This window comes from Urocitellus parryii, chromosome 2, assembly GCF_045843805.1.
Source record: "Urocitellus parryii isolate mUroPar1 chromosome 2, mUroPar1.hap1, whole genome shotgun sequence".
In the NCBI taxonomy this organism is placed as follows: domain Eukaryota; kingdom Metazoa; phylum Chordata; class Mammalia; order Rodentia; family Sciuridae; genus Urocitellus; species Urocitellus parryii.
The window spans coordinates 2,571,455-2,591,602 of record NC_135532.1 but is presented as its reverse complement, the minus strand read 5'-3'; the positions used below and the strand labels follow the sequence as shown (position 1 = coordinate 2,591,602).

Genomic DNA, 20,148 nt, shown 5'->3' with positions numbered 1-20,148 from the left:
CCCAGGACTGGGAATCAACTCTTCCTCAAACTTCTATGTGTTCACCTTCCTCACCACCGTGACCTGCCTGGAGGCCAAGGGCAGCACCTCTGGCCTGGTCTGTGCCCCACCACTGCCCCTCCAGCCCAGTCGTCCGTGCCCCAGAACCACCCTCTGCAGCCACCTCTCCATGTGGCCATGACCTCGCCAAAATGCTGGGCTCTCCCCAGGCCCCCTCCAGGACCCAGCCTGCTCCCAGCTCCCTGGCAGCACCCACTCTGGCTCGCTCTTCCCGCACAGGGCTGCTCAGTGGCCCGCTTGCCCACGGGAAGTGGCAGGCTGAGGCTGCACAAAGCGCACCAGCGCTGTCCCTCCTGGTCCCTTCACTGTTACAGACACGTCTAATCTGCCAGGCGCGGTGGCACGCACCTGCCATCCCAGTGACTCGAAGGCTGAGGCAGGAGGATCTCGAGTTCCAGGTCAGCCTGGGGAACCAGTGAGCCCCTGTCTAAAAAATAAAATAAAAAAGGACTGGGCAGGGGGTGTAGCTCAGTGGTACAGCGCCCTGGGTTCAATCCCCAGTACTTAAAAAAAAACCTCCAGCATTTTGACATGTGACAATGTGACAATGTGCATGAAGTGGTTCCTCTGGTTCCTCTTGTTCATCACTGGCTGACCAGCACATCCAAAAAATATATAAAATAGGCCCCACCTGTAATTTAATGCTCTCTGATAGCACATTTTAGAATCTAATAGGTGACATTAATTCCACTACTTTTTATTCAACACAGCCAAAATACTGCTACTTTACTATCTGGTCCACATACAACTCCAGAGATAGGGCTGGGAATGGGGTGTGGTGTCAGAGCACTTGCCTAGCACTACAGAATAAATAAATAAAACTACCAAGTTGGCCTTTTTGGTACTAACATTTCTAAGTCAGGTGTACATCTCATGTGAGGACCATGCCCCCACTGGATAAGGTCATGTCCCCAGTGTTCCAGTCACACGTGGTCAGTGGCTGCACGTAGGCAGTGTCCATGTGAGCAAGTTCTCTGAGGCAAGGGCCACAGGCTGCATGTCCACTCTGGGCATCTAGCACAATCCTCAAGACATGTGGACGCTCAAGAACCGTTTGTGACGGGCGTGACGGAGCCATGAAGCTATGGCAGCAGATAACCTATACCTGGTGGGGCCCAAGCTCCTTGTGCCTCGGTCACTGATCCTCACCACTCCTAGGAAGCCCCCATCTTCTCCCTGGTCTCACCTACAGGCCGAGGCCCAGCTCTGGGCTCTACTTCCCACCTTCTGCCTGCCCTAGCACCTCACAGCCCAGGTCCTGCCACAAACCACCTGAGGCAGCTGGCTCTTTTGTGGATGGCCAGATACAGTCCGGCCTTAGTGAGGGCCTCCCAGCATCACGGCTCCTCACCCTTAACCCAGGCAGGGAAGCAGCACCCGGGACACAGTGGCTGCTCAGTCGTCCCACACAGACTGGCTTCCACTTCTCCCCTTAAAGGTGGGCCAGCATGCCGGGAAGCTCCACCTCGTGTTCAAAAATGAGATGTTTATTATGTGCCCGCTGTTACGGGGTGGACTGTACCCCCAGAAAAGGTCCATTCAAGTCCTAATGCCCGCACCTGTGAATGTGGCCTTAGTTGGAAATGGGGTCCTTAACGGAATGTGATGGTGTCCCTATGAGGAGTGCAGATAACAGGGACGGACATGCAGGAGAGGATGGGGTGAGTGCAGGAGAAGCCGCCTAAAACAGAGGCAGATCAAAGTGACTACCCACCAGCCAGGACTGTGAGCACCCACGGCAGAGGGGAGAAAGGAGCGGAACGGAGCCTCTGAGGAGTGGGGTCTGCCAGCACCTGGGCCTCAGACGTCCAGCCTCCAGACTGCAAGAGGCTGGGCCTTGGCGAGCCACCCCTGCTGCTCATCTTTGTCACCCAGGCAACGCCAGCCCCATGGCACAGCCCAAGCCACAGACCCTTGGCCCCCACCTCCCCAGTGGGGACCAGAAACTGAACAGAAATCAAGACTTCCCTTCCCCCAACCAGTGATGTGCAGGGCTCCACGGGCCAGGGAGCTCTGTTTCCCTCAGAAAGCAGGAGGCACAGCCAGACGGTCATGAACTTCAGCAAACCACAGCAGAGCAGAAGTAGATAAGGACGGCTCAGATGACCCTGAACTTGCGTAACCAGACTCACATGCCCTCTCCCCAGCCAAAGCTGGCCGAGCCGCCCGCTTCCTGAGTGCAAGTGGAGATCAGGAAGTCTCCCCAGGGCAGGGATGGCCAACACTGCCTCAATTCACGGTTGGTAACTCAACCCCAGTCAGGAGTGACCTTTGCTCTCTAATCTGATTTACACAGTGAGGAACCATCACCCAAGCCCAGCTCTGTCCTCCTTGAGAAATCCAGAAGGAAGAGGTGGTAACCAGAGAAAAGGGCATTCAAGAAAGACCAGCACTAACCCAGCAGACAGAGGGGAGCAGCTGCACTGAGGGGGGAGCTGCCACACACTTGAGGAGCCGGCAGCCCACGGTGGACAAAGAGCTCAGGTGGCCCAGGGTCACTCAGACGTAAAGAGCCACACCCTCAGCAAGCACAAGAGACATGCCAGGTTCCTATTCTGGATGTATGGTCTTCCAGTTCTTACAGTGAGTGCAGGGAGTGTCAGTCACAGTGAACACCTCTCTACACCCAGCCGGCTCCACGATCCTGTGGGCATCAGGAGCGACGCGCCCTGGAGAGAAGCTGACACAGGCATACACCGCCACGGTCACACGGTGCACAGTGATAGGAACCACAGTCACATGGACAGCAAAGGGGAAAGGCGGTCAGCCCTCAGAGACCAGGGTCCCTGCTCTTGGCCATCACTCACATTGTCACCTCAGGTCCCACTCTGTGATGAGCCAGGGAAAAGGGGGCTAGAAGAAGAAAGCCAGGACTTCAATCTAAAGAAACAGCAGTGGGCTGAGCAGAGCTGGGGGCTGAGCCGCACCATGGAGCCTGCAGCTTCTCCTGGCAGCAGCTCCCACTCCAGCTTCCTCCAGGGGGAGAGCAGCAGCGTGCCGACCTGCCCACTGTTCTCAGAGACTGTCCCTGTGGGTGCAGGTGCAGCCTCATCAACCCCAGGCAGGAACGACCCAGCCCTTTCCACCGTCCCTGGCTAGCAAGCAGCCCCATGACAGCCATGTCACCATGTAAGAAAAACTTGTTGAACCCCGCACCCGGAAAGGACCAAAAGCCAGGGTTGGGCAGCTGAGCAGCAAGAAGCGTAAAAGGAGAAACTCACCCCCAAGACGGTGACGATTCTCGGCCAGAAGAAAGAACTAAACCTTCAAGACAAATCAAGCAAGGAAGTGATTAGTGGAACATTTTTAAATAGGCTAATAATTCAGAGCCAGGAATCTCCTCATCATCCACACTCACTGTTCCGATTTTGTTCTCTACAGTCTGTGGCCACTGAAGGGCAGGAGACGGGGCTGTTCTTGTTGACAAAGAGGAGAGCTGCTCTCTCCTGGAGGAAGCCCAAGGGTTCCCTCTGCTAACGAAAGGAGAATCAGCACCAAAGGGCTGGGCCACCTGATCAGTCAGCAAAATGTAACCAAGGAGTTACATTTTCCAGTCTGTACAAGGAGTTTTCCTTTTTGAAATAAAAGAATCTAAACCCCCAAACATTGCCAACTAACGAAAAAGGCCCTCTACAGAAGAGAGGCACAGTGTTCCAGGGAAACAAACTCATTTTCACACCGAAATACTCCTGCCAGTGTATTTTCACTCCAATCAGCATGTGTCACTGCTGTCACTTCTATGTGACAATCGGAAGTGTCACATCCAGCTGACACATGCTATCACTCCAATGATCAATTGCACACTAATCCCAGACCTGTGATTCAATGATGGGGCTTCTGAGAAAAATGGTTACATAATAAAAATGAGCTTGATTTTCAAATTACTGCAGACTTTTTAGGCATAAATTTACTAAAAATAATCCCACAACAAGACAAATAACTCAGAGAGAAGTCCTTTAACAGCCTAATATTAAGAAAAGAGAAGCAAATCCAAAACTACACTTACATAACATACTTAGCTTTAAAAACAAAACCCTCACATACCAGCCTATTAATGAGCCAGTCGGCTTTACCTCCAGCAGACACTGTGCTGTTCTGTGGTAATTAATTTTAGAATGAGCTTATCAAGTAAATACTTAGTCATTGGCTAAAGTCTCTTTTTATTGAAGCAAGAAACTAAATCATTTCTGTTTTAAAGCAAGTCTTAACTTGTTCCAAAGCCACGGCTGAACTGCCAATACCCCATTAAAAATGCTTTAAATTTAAAAAGGGTTTTCTTGAAACACCGTCATCAGAACAGCCTCTGACCTGGAACACTTCACCGGGTGTCCTAGTTGTTGAACGCCTCTGCCATACAGAATCGCAGGGCCTTCTTCCCTCTCCACCGTAGAAAGTGCTCTGAGAAATACGTGGCAGGGACCAAACCTTTCCTGTTAATTCTGCCCCCAGGGAAGCACCTCCAACGTTTTCTTAACAATCCCAAAGAAACAGGATTTTGCAGGTATTTAGGATGCTCATCTTGCTCACCAGACTAATAAAGCACCCCTTACAACATCTAGCAAAGCACCCCTTACCCTTACAAGTACATATCCACTGACAAACATCGTAAGATCCGAAATGCCTGCAGAGGATCCTGGGACCACCTGGACACTCCTCAATCCCTCATGATTGAGTCTTCTATAAGAACTTGGTTTATCATATTTAATATAATAACATTGTGTATGCTGGACTGTAAAAGTGAAATTCTAAAACAATTTCCTAAAATTATCCAATTCATTGGGATAGAGAGTAGAACCGTGGGTGCAAAGGGCAGGGGGGAGGGATTAATGTTTAATGGGGATGGATTTCAGTTTGGAAGATGAAAAGGTTCTTTACATGTTCATCACTGAATATATTAAAGCCACTGAACTGTACACTTAAGAATGGCTACAATAGTGGATGACGTCTGCACACAGTCTCGTGGGCTGAGCTGTGCACGCCAGTGCTGCGGGCCTCACCTGTCATGTAATGGCATGATGTATTTTTATCTTACAGACTAAATCCATTGTATATATTTTTCTCTTGATAAATAGCTGTATGAAATCTGTTTCTTGAATATTTTTCTTCTATTGTACAAAATTCTGACATCCTACCAGTATTTGTCCTACCGGGTTTTTGTTGTTTTCTGTTATGTATAATAGTATCTGATGTTGGCAAAAATTGAATTTTTTAAGTATACAGAGTGTTATGGGTTTTGGAATTTGTGGACACAGATTTAGAAGATCACCATTTACAAATAAAATATTTTACATCTAAAAAAATGGCTACAACAGTAAACTTTGTTATTTTTATATGTATGTATGTGTGTGTGTATGTGTGTGTGTATATATATATATATAAAATGAATGAAATCACAATTCAAAAACTCCTTAACATATGCAACTAGCACCCATGAAGAACACCAAGAAACTTGAATGGCGTGACCCCTGTACCCGTCTGCTCTAAACAACTGGCTTGTTTGCACAGGGCTGTGGTGAGCCTGGCACAGCCCTCTGTCCACTTGCAGTGTGCACTGCCCAGAGATCTGGTTAAAATGCCAGTTCTGATTGGGTTCCTGCTGCTGCCACCCACAGACCTCACTTAGAGCAGTAACTTCAAAGATGCAAGCAGTCTGGGGCACTGCTCAGCGACTCACGAGGAAGGGCAGTATTAACAGGTCTAACTGATGAAACTAACAGGTGACCCTCTGGCAGGTCCCCAATCTGCTGCCTGCCTCTGGCCCTCTCCACAGGTAACATGTACAGAGCAGCCCCAGGTATCCTAGCCACAGAAAGCCAGGGGGTGGCATTTGCCAGGGGTTAGAGGCTGCACCCTCAACTGTGGGGCCCTGAAGCTGGGTGGTCAGTAAGCAGAGTTAATCGGGTTTTAAATTGGCTAGGTTTGGAATGTGCTTTTGCAATTGCTACAGAAACGTGCCTGGTTAAGTAAACAGCAGGTCAACAAGCTTTAATAAATGAATCCTCAAATGATCCAGAAACCGATCAGCTCAGACACAACACTAATGCAAATCCTGACAGGGCTACTTACCAAACCCAGGGATACGTGAGGGTCACCATCCTCCCTTTGGAGAACCCAAGATCTCCGCCTGGAGTCCAAGGCCCACAACCTGGGTGGCATTCAAGCTTCCTCAAGGACACACAGCCAGGTTAGAAAGTGCCACACCATTAGAATCTCAGTGCTGGTGTCATTCCCTGGGCAGAGCCCAGGTCTGCCTCAGTATCTCACCTGCCAGCCAGTGTCCCCTCAGAAGGGCCCAGAGCTCACTGACAGTCCACTCAAGTGCCAGGCAGGTGTACACACACCTGTTGTGTTGCATTTCACCCTCCCACTATTGGTGTGCACATTCACAGACCTTGAAGCAGAGATCCAAGGGGCTGGCCCATCTGCTCAAGAACGGGGCGAGCTCCTGGGGGGCTATGACGGTGTGATTATGGGTTGGGTAGGGAGTGGCCAAACAGTAGAGTGTTAGGGATTTTTGTCAGAATACTAATATCCCCCATTTTCTTAAGGTAAATTTGAAAGATAAAAATTGCATATATTTGAGATATACAACATATTTTGCTCTACATGCCCATACTGTGAAATGATTACTAATTTTAAAAAATCTCCGTTATGGTGTGTGTGTGAACATTTAAGATCTATCTGCTTAGTGAATTTCAAATACACAATACCAGATTGTTGGCTATAGTCACCACGTTGTACACTGATCTCCAGAATGTTTTACCCTGCATAACTGAAACCTGGCACACCCTGGTCTGAGTCTCCAGTTCCCTGCCCTGTGCCCTGGAAGTTGCCATCCACTCATCTGTAGAACCACTTCCCTTGGAGCCACGGAAGGCCCGCAGTGACTGCCTCCCAGCAGCTGGACCACGGTGTCCCCAGGCTCCTTGCACTGGCAGCCAGTGGAACCTAGCAGAGTGCCAAGGACAAATGCTAGGGAAAGGACAGGCTACTCGACATGTTCCTGTGGGTCTGGGTATCAGCGCCTTGACAGACACGTGGATTACAGATCTCTCTCCCATTCCCTGAGCTGCCTCCTTGCTCTGTGGAGTGTTTCCTTTGTCACACAGGCTTTTGGTTTGATGTAATCTCATTGGTCTACTTTTTCTTTTAGAATCACATCCAAAAAAAAAAAAAAAAAAATCATTACCCAAATCAAAATCAAGAAGCTTTGCCCTTAAGTTTTAGTAGTTTAGGCTCAGGGCTTATGTTTCTGATTCACTTTGAGTTGATGTGTGTATGGTCTGCAAAGGGCCATCTTGCCTCTGCACGTGGGCTTCCAGCTTTCCCAACACCACTGGATGAAGAGCTGTCCTTTCCCTACTGTGTGCTCTTGACACCTTGGTCAAATCCCCACTGGCCATGAATGCATGGATTTGTTTCTGGATTCCATCAGTGTGCCTGACTTCACGCAGGTACCATGCTGTTCTGGTTCTTAGAGCTCCGTGTTACTCTAAAATCGAGCAGTATGAAGCCTCTTGCTTTACTCTTCTTGGTCTAGATTGCTTTGACCATTCTGTGTAGGGGTTTTGTGTTTGGGATAGGGATCTGTGATAAACTTCGTGACTGTGGCATGCTTGTTGGCTAGGAAGTTTCTATGCAAAGACGCAGAATGCCTGGCTGCTAGGAAACTTCTGTGCAAAGAGGTGAGATGCCTGGCTGCTCTAGGGTGTCCTTCACAAGGAAGCTCTGTGTCACAGTCTTATCAGCTTTGACCTTCATCTCAGGCACACAGCTCCTGGGAACATAGGGACTTTCTGGTTAGAAAACCACATTGTTACACTGAACCTAAATCTGCCCACATAACAGTAACTTTATACAATCGACTTTCTTGAGAGCTACACAAGGCTCCTAACATTGCATATTGCAACTTAGTATGTAACAGGAACAAGCTGCATAATGTTGCTAAGCCTGTAACCTGTCTAGTAACACAATGAACAATGTGTACTAATGATGCCAACGACCTAGAGTAACCTATGGGTATAATAAAGCTTGGCCTCGCTGCCATTCTGCCATCTTTCTCTCCTGCCTCTTCTTCTTATTTCTGTGTCTCCCTTTTTATTTTTTCCTTACAACTGGCACCCAACGTGGGGCACGAGAAGAGTTCTCTCCCTACACGGCCTCCCAGTCCACAGAAAGTTTGGGACAACAAAATCCACCCTAATGGAGACTCTTCCAGACGTTGACAGGTAACATGGGAAGGGAGTAGCATACTCGCCTGGAACAGGCTTTGACACGCATCTTTCATCAGTCGGTCGGTATCGATCCCTGATCAGTAGGCTATGGGTAATCTCTGACGCTCAATGACGTCATCGGGACGGGCTTTCTCTCCTACTTAGCACGGCTGGACATTCTGTAAATAATGCTCATCTTGCTGCCTTGCTGACAGATAAGCTCTTACTGTCCTTTTCATCCCAAAAGTGGACCACTAAATTGAAAGCCTGGGAGAAGATAGGTGAAAGGCTTCACGAGGAGCCACGAGCACCTGGTCCTGTGCTACTAGCTTGGTTTCTCTGTCATGATGCTGTTGGTAAGGCCTCTTTCTCAACCTGCGGCTCTCTTCCTCCTGTGCCCAGATGTACGGTCCCCTCGACTCATTCTCAGTGGCTCCACCACGGCAGCGCAGCTGCAGCAGCAACACTGTCTGTCCTGTTCTGGAGCCTCCCGTGCACTCTTCTACTAACTCACTGCCATCGCCTCTGTGGTCGGCCGTGGCAGCCATCCTGCCCCAGCCAGATCCAACTTAATTGAGTGTTTGGGACAAGCTGTGGAGGAAGAGGAGCCTCATCGTTAGCTGTAAACTCTGTTACCTAACCAAAGTTTGAGCAGTTACCTTTTACTGTTTTTAGAGAGTTGCAGCTTTCGGAAAGCAGTATAAAAAGTAATTTTACTCTAAATATGATTGAAGGGTTGGGAATGGGATATGTCCTGGTCCCTAATGATTGAAAAACATTAGTTAAAATGGTTACTTCTCCTGCCCCAAATACTGTTTTCTTTCAAAAATATTCTGACTTGGCTTGTGCCCAGGCTGAAGAAATGCAAAGAAATGTCAATGTTGACTGTGATGATCCATTTGGAGTAGGGCAATGGGATACTTCACAACAACAAGTCAACTGTCTTCTAAGAACAATTATGTCTTGGGGCTGGGGATGTGGCTCAAGCGGTAGCGCGCTTGCCTGGCATGCGTGCGGCCCGGGTTCGATCCTCAGCACCACATACAAAGATGTTGTGTCCACCAAAAACTAAAAAATAAATATTAAAACTCTTTTAAAAAAAAAAAAAAAAAAAAAAAAAAAAAAAAAAACAATTATGTCTAAAACTTGGCCTGGGATTCCTGACACTCGAGATTCCTCTAAACCATCTGCGCAATTACACAAGCTTCAGAGGAAGTTTCATAAATTTTGTTAATGACTTAACTAAGGCAATAGAGACGCAAGTTGATAACTTGGAGGTTACTAATATTTTAACCAAACAGCTGGCATACGAAAATGCTAATCAAGATTGCCAAGATGTAACAAAATCTATCATAAAATGGACACTACTTTGTCAGATATGATAAAAACACGTCCAAATGTAGGAACTAAAACTCATAAAGCGGGGCTGGGATTGTGGCTCAGATGTAGAGCGCTCGTCTAGCATGCGTGATGCACTGGGTTCAATCCTCAGCACCACATAAAAAAAAATAAAGATATTGCATCCACCCGTAACTAAAAATAAATATAAAAAGTAGAACTCATAAAGCTGCCTTGCTTGCTGCTGACTAAAACCCCTGATAAATTATGTTATCATTGTAAAAAACCTGGTCGTCTTACAAAGGGTTGTAAGGTTAAAAAGGAGTCTCAACAACGCCCTGATGAAAAGTGTCCTAAATGTCAGAAAAGATTCCATTCAGCAATCAGTGTCAGACGGAGACTGATACATCAGGAAACTTTGTTTCGTGTGGCCTACCAACCTGGACAAAAGGAGGGGGAGTCCATTTTTCCAACCTCCCCCAAAAAAATCCTTTGGTGCTCAATTGATTGTAATTCCCTGTGTTTCAGCTCAACAATCTTTAAATGAATGAGGAAATACAAGGTTTAACTCTAATGTTATTGGATCACGTTTATCAGTTACTGTAAGTAGAAATAAATTAACTCTTTGTTTAAATGAGCAGTCAATTACAGGGTTTTTGGACACAAATACTAATGTCATGGTAATAAATGCTTTTATGGTATAGCTTCATGCATGCCTCAAGAGGCCACCCCAGTCTGGGACAAAGGAAACAAAATAAACAAGTGTCCAAAACCTCCCTGTGGCTACCATGCTCTGCCCCTTCCAATCCACACAAATCATCACTTATATTCAACAATATGTGAAAACTATTACAAGATTTACAAGATTTAAAACAAAAAGAAAAAAGAACTCTCCAAGAAAAATTATACACACACACACACACACTGCAACACCATGCTTTAAGAGAATTATCTTATTTAAAAAAAAAAAAAATGGTTACAACAGTTTTCCTTACTTTTTAGCTTCTGCTGGATCTCTTACTTTCCAAGCCTTATATTTAAAATGCGAATTACAGGTCCTACACAATTTACTAGGTTTATATATTAAAAAAAAAAAAAAAAAAGCCAGTTTAGACATAGAAGGAAAAAGCATCTCTTTAAATCCGAGCCACTCGGCTGGCTTTCATTTGTTTCCAGCCAGGTTTCTTAGCCACCTCCTCCCTAATGCTGCAGCAAAGAGAAAAGTAGAAAGATTCTAAATGTGCAAGTTTTCTTTTTCAAAAAAGTTGTTTGTTTTTTGTTTTTGTTTTTTTAATTTCACAGGCTTCCAACTGACTCTTATCTAAATTAAATGTACACTCTGACCTGATTTAAAAAAAGTTAGTACTACAGCAATGTAAGTTTTTAGTCTTTTTCTGATCAGTCTTGTTTAACCTAAATATAAAGGCTTTTACATTCTTTGTCCAAAGGCCAGTTTCTCCACAGTTAACTCAATACATTCAAAAAACTTCTTTTAATAAATCCTTAAAAGATATAAATATGGTTATGTTAAAAAATAAACCTAATAACCATCAAGGACAAATCAATGTTCATCTATTTGGCCATTATTATTGATAGTTTTTGTTAAAACACCTTATTCTTTTACAACAATAGTTACTATTATAACCAAAAATTATATATATTAAAATAATTATATTATCCTCAATTTTCAGGCTGTAATATTTTGCCTTTTGTTGTTATGTATACAGAATTAATTACTGATGGTCTTACTAAAACTGTTTGCTAAACTTACACAAAACTCTGTAAATATTTTGATCCTTATGATAATGTTATTCTGCTGTTGTACCCTAGCTGCAAGAAATTCAGTACAGTCGAACTCCTTAACTTCTAAAACTCATTACAATATCTGGGTTCACCTGGCTGAAATTGTTAACTTGTCTGAGATTTGTATCCACTAGGATGTTTTTTTTTTTTCTTGTGGAACATATAATTTTAATTAAATACCTGCTAATATGTCTCATGGTACCCATCATTATCTTAGCAGACTGACTGTGTTCCTACCATCTCCACAGGATGTAACAGGCCACCATCCTGCACAACATATCCATAAAATGTCTATTCTCATTGATGAAAAATGTGATGACTCAATAAATCTTCTAAGACAAAATTTGAAGTTTTTACATTTTTCTTAGTGGGTATCCTTGGACTAACTGTCGAGGCTTACAAAACAACTATGAAATTGGCCTGTGCTATGGTAAAAAATATTTTTTTAATCATAATGCTGTGACAATTAGCATGCTTAATAAAGAACAAAACAACACCATCAAGTCATTCTTGACAACTGCGCTGCAATTGATTATCTGTTATTATTACATTATAAAGGTGTCAGGAGCTTAATAATATGTGTTGCTTCAATTTAAGTGACAATAGTAATTCTATCTCAAAGGAGTTATACTACCTTAAAGATATCATTAAAAGGATCCAACAAGATGATGGGGGGGTTAGACTTGTTGGATTGGCTAACTTAGAGGTTACCCAATTTCATCTGGATCAAACAATTATTCATAGGTGGATATTTACTAATACTGGTGTTGAGAGCCACAGCCAAAGGGGCCCCAGCAAACTTCCAGCTGCCAGCTGATGATTGGCTCACAGCGGCCCCAGCAAACTTCTAGCTGCCAACTGATTGGCTCCTCTGCAGTGATGATCATTGGGCTGTTTCCCCGCCCTTTCAGACCACGGAGCTGCTCATTGGGGGACTTTTTTTGGCTCCACCCACGCGACCCAGCCAATGGCCTCAACAGCAGGAGGAGTGTGGGAGGTGGAGAGGCTTGTGGGAGAGGCTTGTGGAAGCCGGTGGTGGCAGTTGGGCTCTGAAGGTTTTTCCTGAGGAGCTGTGTGGTTTGGTGTGTGTGTTCTAAAAATAAAGTTTGTTTCTTTTGACAAGTGGCTCCTGAATTGTGCCCAGCCAGACTGCGGCAACTGGGATTGTTACGTTGTGTTTGCTGTTGTCAGTGCCTACCCTATTTTTTTGCCCCCACCAACATTAAAAAGAAAAACAAATATTATTCATTCAAAAGACCTTCAAAAACAAGAAAGGGAAGCTGTAGGGGTTCTTTGTCTTGTCTTGAGATCTCTGATATATTTCATGACTGTGGCATGCTTGTGGCTCTTCCAGGTAGGAAGTTTCTGTGCAAAGACGCAGAATGCCTGGCTGCTAGGAAACTTCTGTGCAAAGAGGCGAGATGCCTGGCTGCTCTAGGGTGTCCTTCACAAGGAAGCTCTGTGTCACAGTCTTATCAGCTTTGACCTTCATCTCAGGCACACAGCTCCTGGGAACATAGGGACTCTCTTGTTAGAAAACCACAGTGTTACACTGAACCTAAATCTGCCCACATAACAGTAACTTTATACAATCGACTTTCTTGAGAGCTACACAAGGCTCCTAACATGGCATATTGCAACTTAGTATGTAACAGGAACAAGCTGCATAATGTTGCTAAGCCTGTAACCTGCTAGTAACACAATGAACAGTGTGTACTAATGATGCCAATGACCTAGAGTAACCTATGGATGTAATAAAGCTTGGCAGCTTGGCCTTGCTGCCATTCTGCCATCTTTCTCTCCTGCCTCTGCATTTTGTTTCTGTGTCTCCCTTTTTATTTTTCCTTACAATTCTGTGTCTTTTAGTTTCAACATGAATTTCAGGAGTTTGTGTTGGTCACTGAATCTGTAGGTCACTTCAGAAGTACAGGGATTTTAGCAACATTTAGTCTTCTAACCCACGAACACGGGACATCTTTCCACTTATGTCTTTTTCAATTTCTTCCACCAATGTTTCATGTTTTTGGTTTACAGATCTTCCACCTCCTTGGTTAAATTTATCCCTCTGAATTTGGTTTTGGTACTACTTATACATGGGATTTTGCCCTCCATTTCTTTTTCAGATAGCTTGTATTCATGTAGTGAAGTGCAAATGACTCTTGTTTGATAATTCTGTATACTGGAACTTTGCTATACTTGTTATTAGGTCTAAACGGTGCTTTGGTGGAGCATTTAGAGTTGTTCTATGTATATAAACTCATGTCATCTGTAAAAGAAGGCAATTTACTTCTTCCTTTCGAATCTGGATACCTTTGTTTTTTCTTCTCCAATTGCTCTGGCTAGGACTTCTAGGATCATGCTGAATAGAAGCGGTGCAAGTGGGCACCCATCTTGTTGCTGATCTGAGGAGGAGCTGTCAGCTCTTCACCCCACGTGTTGGGTGCTGGGTGTTGGCCTGTTGTACCCTGTGGTGTACTTGTTCCTCCTATATCTAGTTGGTGGAGAGGTTTTTTGGGTTTTTTTTGTTGTTGTTGTTCTATTTGAGAGGGTGTCTCACTACTTTGTCCCAGTTGGCCTTGAACTTTGGGGCTGAAGCCATTCTCCAACCTCAGCCTTCCAGGTGGCTGAGACTTCAGGCACATGCCACAGTGATGTTAAATGTTCTTATCATGAAACAATGTTGAATTTTCTCAAACGCTCTTTCTGCACCTACTGAGATGACATCTGGTCTCAGTCCCCTCACCCTGTTGAAGTGATGCATCTCCTTACTGATGTACATATGCTGAGCCATCCCTGCACCCCAGAGGTCCGACCCACTTGATTGTGGTAAGTGATGTTCTTATTATGCTGGGCATTTTGCTGTATTTTATTGAGAATTTTTGCATCAATGTTCATCAGGAATATCAGTCTGTAATGTTGGGGTTTATTTGTCTGGTTTGGGCATCAGGATAATGTGGGCCTCCTAAAATGAGTCTGGAAGTTTCCCTCCTCTTCAATGTTTGGAAACATTTGAAAGATTAATGTTAATTCTTCTTTGTACATTTGTTAGAATTTACCAGCAAAGCCATCGATCGGGGCCTGGGCTCTTCTCTATTGGGAAGTTTTTAATTATTGATTCAATCTCTTTCATCAGTCAGTCAGTTCAGATTTTCTGTCTTCATGATTTAGTCTTGGGACGCTGTGTTTCTAGGAATCTATACATTTCTTTAGGTTAGCCAATCTGTTAGTGTTCAATTATAGGAGTTTACGATTCTTAGTACTTTTGTGTGTATCAGCTATAAAGTCTCCTCTTCACACTTACTTGAGTCTTCTTTTTTTTTTCTTGGTCCAACTAAAGGTCTGTCAATTTTGTCTGCTAACTTCATGCTTAACTTGTTCTGCTTTTTCTAGTTCCTTAAAGTGTAAAAGGTAGATTGTTTACTTGCAAGCTCTCACTTTTTTTTTTTTCTTTTAAAATTTCGTTTTTAATGATAGGGAACAACAACAAAAAAAAAAAAATCTAAAACTGAAGCTCTGGAAGAACCATTTGTTCTTGCCCGGCTTGCACCTCTCGTCAAACTTCACCTTGGTCTTCCTACTGGCCTTACGTCTAAGAGCAGGCTCTCTAAAGACCTCCTGTTGATGACAGTTTTGTCCAGGGGATACCCACAGAGCAGCTGTGGGCAGGAGGTGACTGTAGTTACAAACCTTCACAAAAGACTTCACCTTGGACCTTTTGGCAATTTTCTTCTTGCCCTGGGCAGCTGTCACTTTGTGGGGATAGCGGTCGATTCCAGCCACCAGAGCATGGCTGTAGGGACAGTCTGATGTGCCATCATCAATGTTCTTCACAATGACAGCTTTGCGTCCAGAGAAGCGTCCGGCCAGGACCAACACCACCTTCCTGGGTTTCGTGAACTTGATCTTTTCGACAGCAAGCAGCTGGGCCTACGTCAAGCTCTCGTTTTTGTTTTCTTCTTCTTTTTTTTAAATTAATCTTATTTTTTTAAATACACGGCAGCAGAATGCATTAGTTCTTATTACACATATAGAGCACAATTTTTCATATCTTTGTATAAAGTATGTTCACGTCAATTCATGACTTTATACATGTACTTGTTTTTTTAACATCACAATTCTTATTACACGTATATACCACAATTCTTCATATCTCTGGTTGCATATAAAGTAGGTTGACACCCAATTAGTGTCTTCATACATGTACTCTGGATAATGATGTCTACACATTCCACCACCCTTGCTAATCCCCTGCTCCCTCCCTTCCCCTCCCACCCCTCTGCCCTATCCAGAATTCATCTGTTTCTCCCATGTTCCCCCTCCCTAACCCACTATGAGTCAGCCTCCTTCTATCAGAGAAAACATTTGGCATTTGGTTTTTGGGGATTGGCTAACTTCACTTAGCACTATCTTCTCCAACGCCATCCATTTACCTGCAAATGCCATGGTTTTATTTTTTTAAAGCTGCAAGCTCTCATTTTTAATGTGTTATTTAATACCTATAAACTTTCTCCTTAGAACTTAGAAACCTATCAATGTCAGTTCGCTGGGTTTCCGTTTTCACTTGTCTCAAGTTTGTTTTTGTTTTTCTTTTCTCCTTGTGCATTTGGAAAGGGGGGCACCTACTTGTCTTTATGAACTGGTGTTGGTGGGGAAAGCCCCTCACCAGCCATTCTGGATGGCCTGCCACAAGAGTCTGCAGGGTCAGCCTGGCATTCCGATGGACCTGGAGCCTGAAGCAAGGGACAGGTGATATGGGTGGTTGGTTTGTTTGTTTGTTTAAGTTATAGACGGACACAATACCTTTACTTTATTTATTTATTTTCTATGTGGTGCTGAGGACTGAACCCAGTGCCTCACACGTGGTGGCCAGGAACTCTACCGCTGCGCTACAGCCCCAGCCCCTTATGGATAACTGGAAAGTGTCTTTCCTACCGTTCCCAAAGTATCTTTTCTGATTTCTGTGCTCACTCAAGTGCTGCAACCTCTGCAGTATTCCTTAGCTCTTGAGAAGGTTCTCCATAAAATAAATGTCATCCTTTTTCCCATGACGTAATGGGCCCTTTCACATCTATGACAAAGCATACCACAGACATGAGAAGTGCATGTCACTCTATGAGGTTAAGAGCCAAACTGGCATTTCCATGCACCAGCCTTGTAGTTACGAGATAGGCAGCCCTGAGGTCCCAGCTGCCTCTAATGCACCCCTTCTGGGTACAGCGGTGTTTTCCAGTTCACCAGGCACTAAAAAGATGGTGCTGTAATCTGTAGTTGTGATACTGTGAACAGGAACACCCAGGTTGGGCAACTCTTCCCCACTGTTTCACTCCAGAATGCTGTCACTTCTGGGAAGGGCGCCGCGAGCCTGGTGATTAAGAACACAAACCCTGGGGCCTCTGCCCAGCTCACACCCCAGCTCAGCCACCCTGGCTTCCCGGGACTCCAAGAAAACAACCTTCTGCTGCCACTTGGGGAACTTGCGAGGACTGAATGAGAGACAGTACACAAAGGGTTGGAGCAGCCTCCAGCCCAGGGCAAGTAACGATGTGGCCAAAGTCTGATGTGGCCAAAGTCTGCAGTGGAGCCTGGATCTCGAGGCTGCAGGGCAGGAGGTGGATCCCGACGGGTCACAGGAGCCCACAGGCTGCCTTGAGAGTGCAGCCGCCCACGAAAGCAGTCCTGCAGACACAGCTCGACTCATTCTTCATATGGAAACATTGATTTCAAATACAGGTAAACATTTCAAGTCTGATCTGAAGCCAACAACAAAGAGCTTTCTATGAGGTGTAAGTTCACTACAAGAGCAACCATTTATGCCTTCAAATAAAATTAAGAACCTTCCAAAATAGAGAAATTGATCCACAAAATTCAAAAATAAAGACAGTACATTAATGAGGCCACCTCAGAATGACACATTCTGTGCGATCCAACAGTCTTTTAATTTTAAATTACATGTAAGGCAGAGTAACCGGTAACACCATAATGCCAGCCCGTGAGCATTCCCTGACTGGACTTGCAGTACGCAAAGCGTCCCTCAAGGGCTGTATTTCATGTTTACTTACTTAATTCCACTTCGGCCATGACTTTTTAAGTAAATGTTCTACTTGGAAATTTTTCATGTCCTAAGGATTTTAAATAAAATTTCTAATCACCATTGAGTATTTGGCAACAATGTATAATAAGTGCACCCTAACTTTCAGAAATAAAGGGAAAAGCCAATGTTTATAACGACTGCTCCATGTTTCCCAGTGGTGATGGATTCGATTCAGGTGTTCATGTATGTAAACATTCACATTCACTAATTCTTAGAGGAGAAGGCCATAATAGTGACCAAGAAAGGAGTCTGAGGATGTCCCGGGCTGCTGCAGGACTTCTAAGCTGTAAAAGCTCAGGTCTAAAGAAGCTACATGGTCCTTCAAAACAGTCTTTAAACATGTGGACTGTCCACATCTGAATTTTCACAGCTTAAATTCCAAAGAATGTGGTATAGAAACTTTCTTTTACAAGAAATACCAGGAGTCTCATTATAACAAAGAAACATGCAGCTGCTGTTTAAGTGGTGGGCAGAGGCCAAGCAGCGTGGGGTGGGAGTTGCTGAAGCTGTCTGGGTGTGGGCAGGTTCCCGGGGGCTGCTCCTGCTCCTACCTGATAGTCCCGGACCCCAACTCCCACCAGGAGCTATTTTGCCAATAAAGATAGGAGTGTCTGAGAAAGAAAGGTCTTTTGTTACTGGTTAAATAAAACAACTTCTCTTCCCACCAGTCAGTGCTCTGGCCAACGGAAGGACTCCCACTGTGTGTAGCCCCAGCGTGGGAGCTGCAGAGATACCCCGTGGCAATCAACTTGCAGCTTACTCTGCCTGCCAGGGGCTCCCCTCTAAACAGGGGTCTTTGGGGAATTTATGGAGACAAAGTGGCCATTCGACAATGGGGAGTTGGAAACAATTTCAGAACCACCAGCAGAAGAGCTATCGCCACCCCTCGCCCTCTTTCAAAAAGCAGTGCATCAGAGACTGGCTTCACATGCACAGCTTCTGATTTGAGTGGCCTTTGTTAGACGAACTTGAAGTTTGTCGATCAGCTTTATTCCAGAAACATCCACCATTCGCCATTGCCCCCTCCTTGCTCATGAAGGCTGCAGGTGAGGAGCCCTGCAGGAAGGAGTGAAAGATGGGGAAACGTCCCATGGGCTCTGGGGAGAGGACACTGGAAGGAGGGCACACCTGCCCGGCAGAGCTGGGCGACAGCCTGCCGAGAAGACCTGGGGAAGCTGCGGCAGGAGGGGCTGGAGGGCTCCAAGCGAGGAGAGGCAGGGTCTGCAGCCCCCCAGAAAGCCTCTCGGCACCCCTGCACGAGGAGGACCGGAGCAGAGCCAGGGCGGGCCTGCCTGACCCTGACACTCTGCCGTCATGGAGAGGAAGCCACTGTTCTGAGAATAAACAGTCATTTAACCTGTGCTTGTGTCAGAGGGGAGTCACACGACGCCTGAATGAGGCAGAGGCAAGCTGAATTTGTGATCATCATTTTCTGTTCCCCAGAGGGCTTCAAGATAAAGCACTCCTAGAGGCTTTTGCTGTGGTTCAGGTGACAGTTTACAAGCACAGCTGACCTTCATCAGCCCAGTTCCTCCTGGACCCACTGACTTGTGACCAGTAAATACCTTCCCCACCTGGGGTTCCAGGGCACCCCACACACAGGGGGCTGTGGGCCGAGCCTCTCACCCAGGAGCTGCTCATAGGCCTCCACCAGGCTCCAAAACCTCTGAGTGAGGTGTGGCTGCCAACACTCCTGCCATCACCCCTGCTGAACCAAGACACTTGAGTTTCTTCACCTGGCTTTCCACCCACACACGTCAGGCCACCACACTTGGTCAACAAGGCAGAGGACAGTGCCCAAGAAGCCCTGCACCCTAAAGGTGCCCCAGTTCCAGCAGAGGAGGATGTGGGTCCACCTCCCAGCACAGGGTCTGCAGGATGAACGTCTAGACCCCAAACCTAATCTGGAATGTTCTCCAGATCCTCTCAGTAGGAGCTGTTAATCTTAAACCCGGGCCCTGACCCTCCCTGCGGACCGGCTCAGTAAGCACACCGTGCACACGTGCTGTGTGGAGGTCAAGCGAAACCGGCGTTCCCAGCATCGTCAAAGACAGACTCCGGGAAGTTTCTGTTCCTAACATTTTAGGGAAGAGTTTTCTCCTTCACATGACCCAACCCAGGGTCAACAAGCTTCCTGCAGGGGTGGGTTGTAAAGACCTTGGCCTTCTGAACTCCACAGTCTCTGCTACGCACACGTGCAGCCACCACCGTGTCCCACAGCACGTGGATGTGGCGCTGTGCCAGTAAAGCCTGGCTTACGGCTGGAGGCAGCCCCGGCAATGCCCTGGGACCGGGAGGGGACGCCACCCACCAGGTGGTCTGCCTTCAGCCACAGCAGCTGCCAGGCTGAGGGCCACCCCGTCACGACCTGAGGCGCCTCAGAAGCCTCATCTGGGTACGGCCACTGGCCCTGAGGAAGGGCTGGATGCAACTTTGCCAAGTGAGTGACTCGGCCCCTCACCCCATTTTCTGGGGGTTGTCTATCCACTCTGCACCCATCCCCCAGGGCTCTTCTGAATTGTGTGCAGGCAGGAGAGTGAAGTACCCACTGTCAGCAGCTCTGGGGTCCCTGCCGAGGACAGCCACCGCCAGGCTCACCCACAACATCACCCCTGACTCCACTGCTGACACCCCACCTGACAC

At 46.0% G+C, this 20,148-nt stretch overlaps 2 protein-coding genes across 2 annotated transcripts in view; both read right to left on the bottom strand.

Moving 5' to 3' along the window:
* Positions 1 to 20,148, bottom strand: part of Rab20 (RAB20, member RAS oncogene family) — a 34,353-nt gene that overhangs the window by 7,746 nt on the left and 6,459 nt on the right. The window lies entirely within an intron of this gene.
* LOC113190224 (large ribosomal subunit protein eL27-like) lies at positions 2,914 to 18,515 on the bottom strand. The gene is made up of 4 exons (XM_026399409.2): positions 18,474 to 18,515; positions 14,921 to 15,317; positions 2,988 to 3,088; positions 2,914 to 2,940 (listed from the first exon to the last, which is right to left on the bottom strand). Exons 1-4 carry the CDS (start codon positions 18,513 to 18,515, stop codon positions 2,914 to 2,916), a joined length of 567 nt encoding a protein of 188 aa, XP_026255194.2.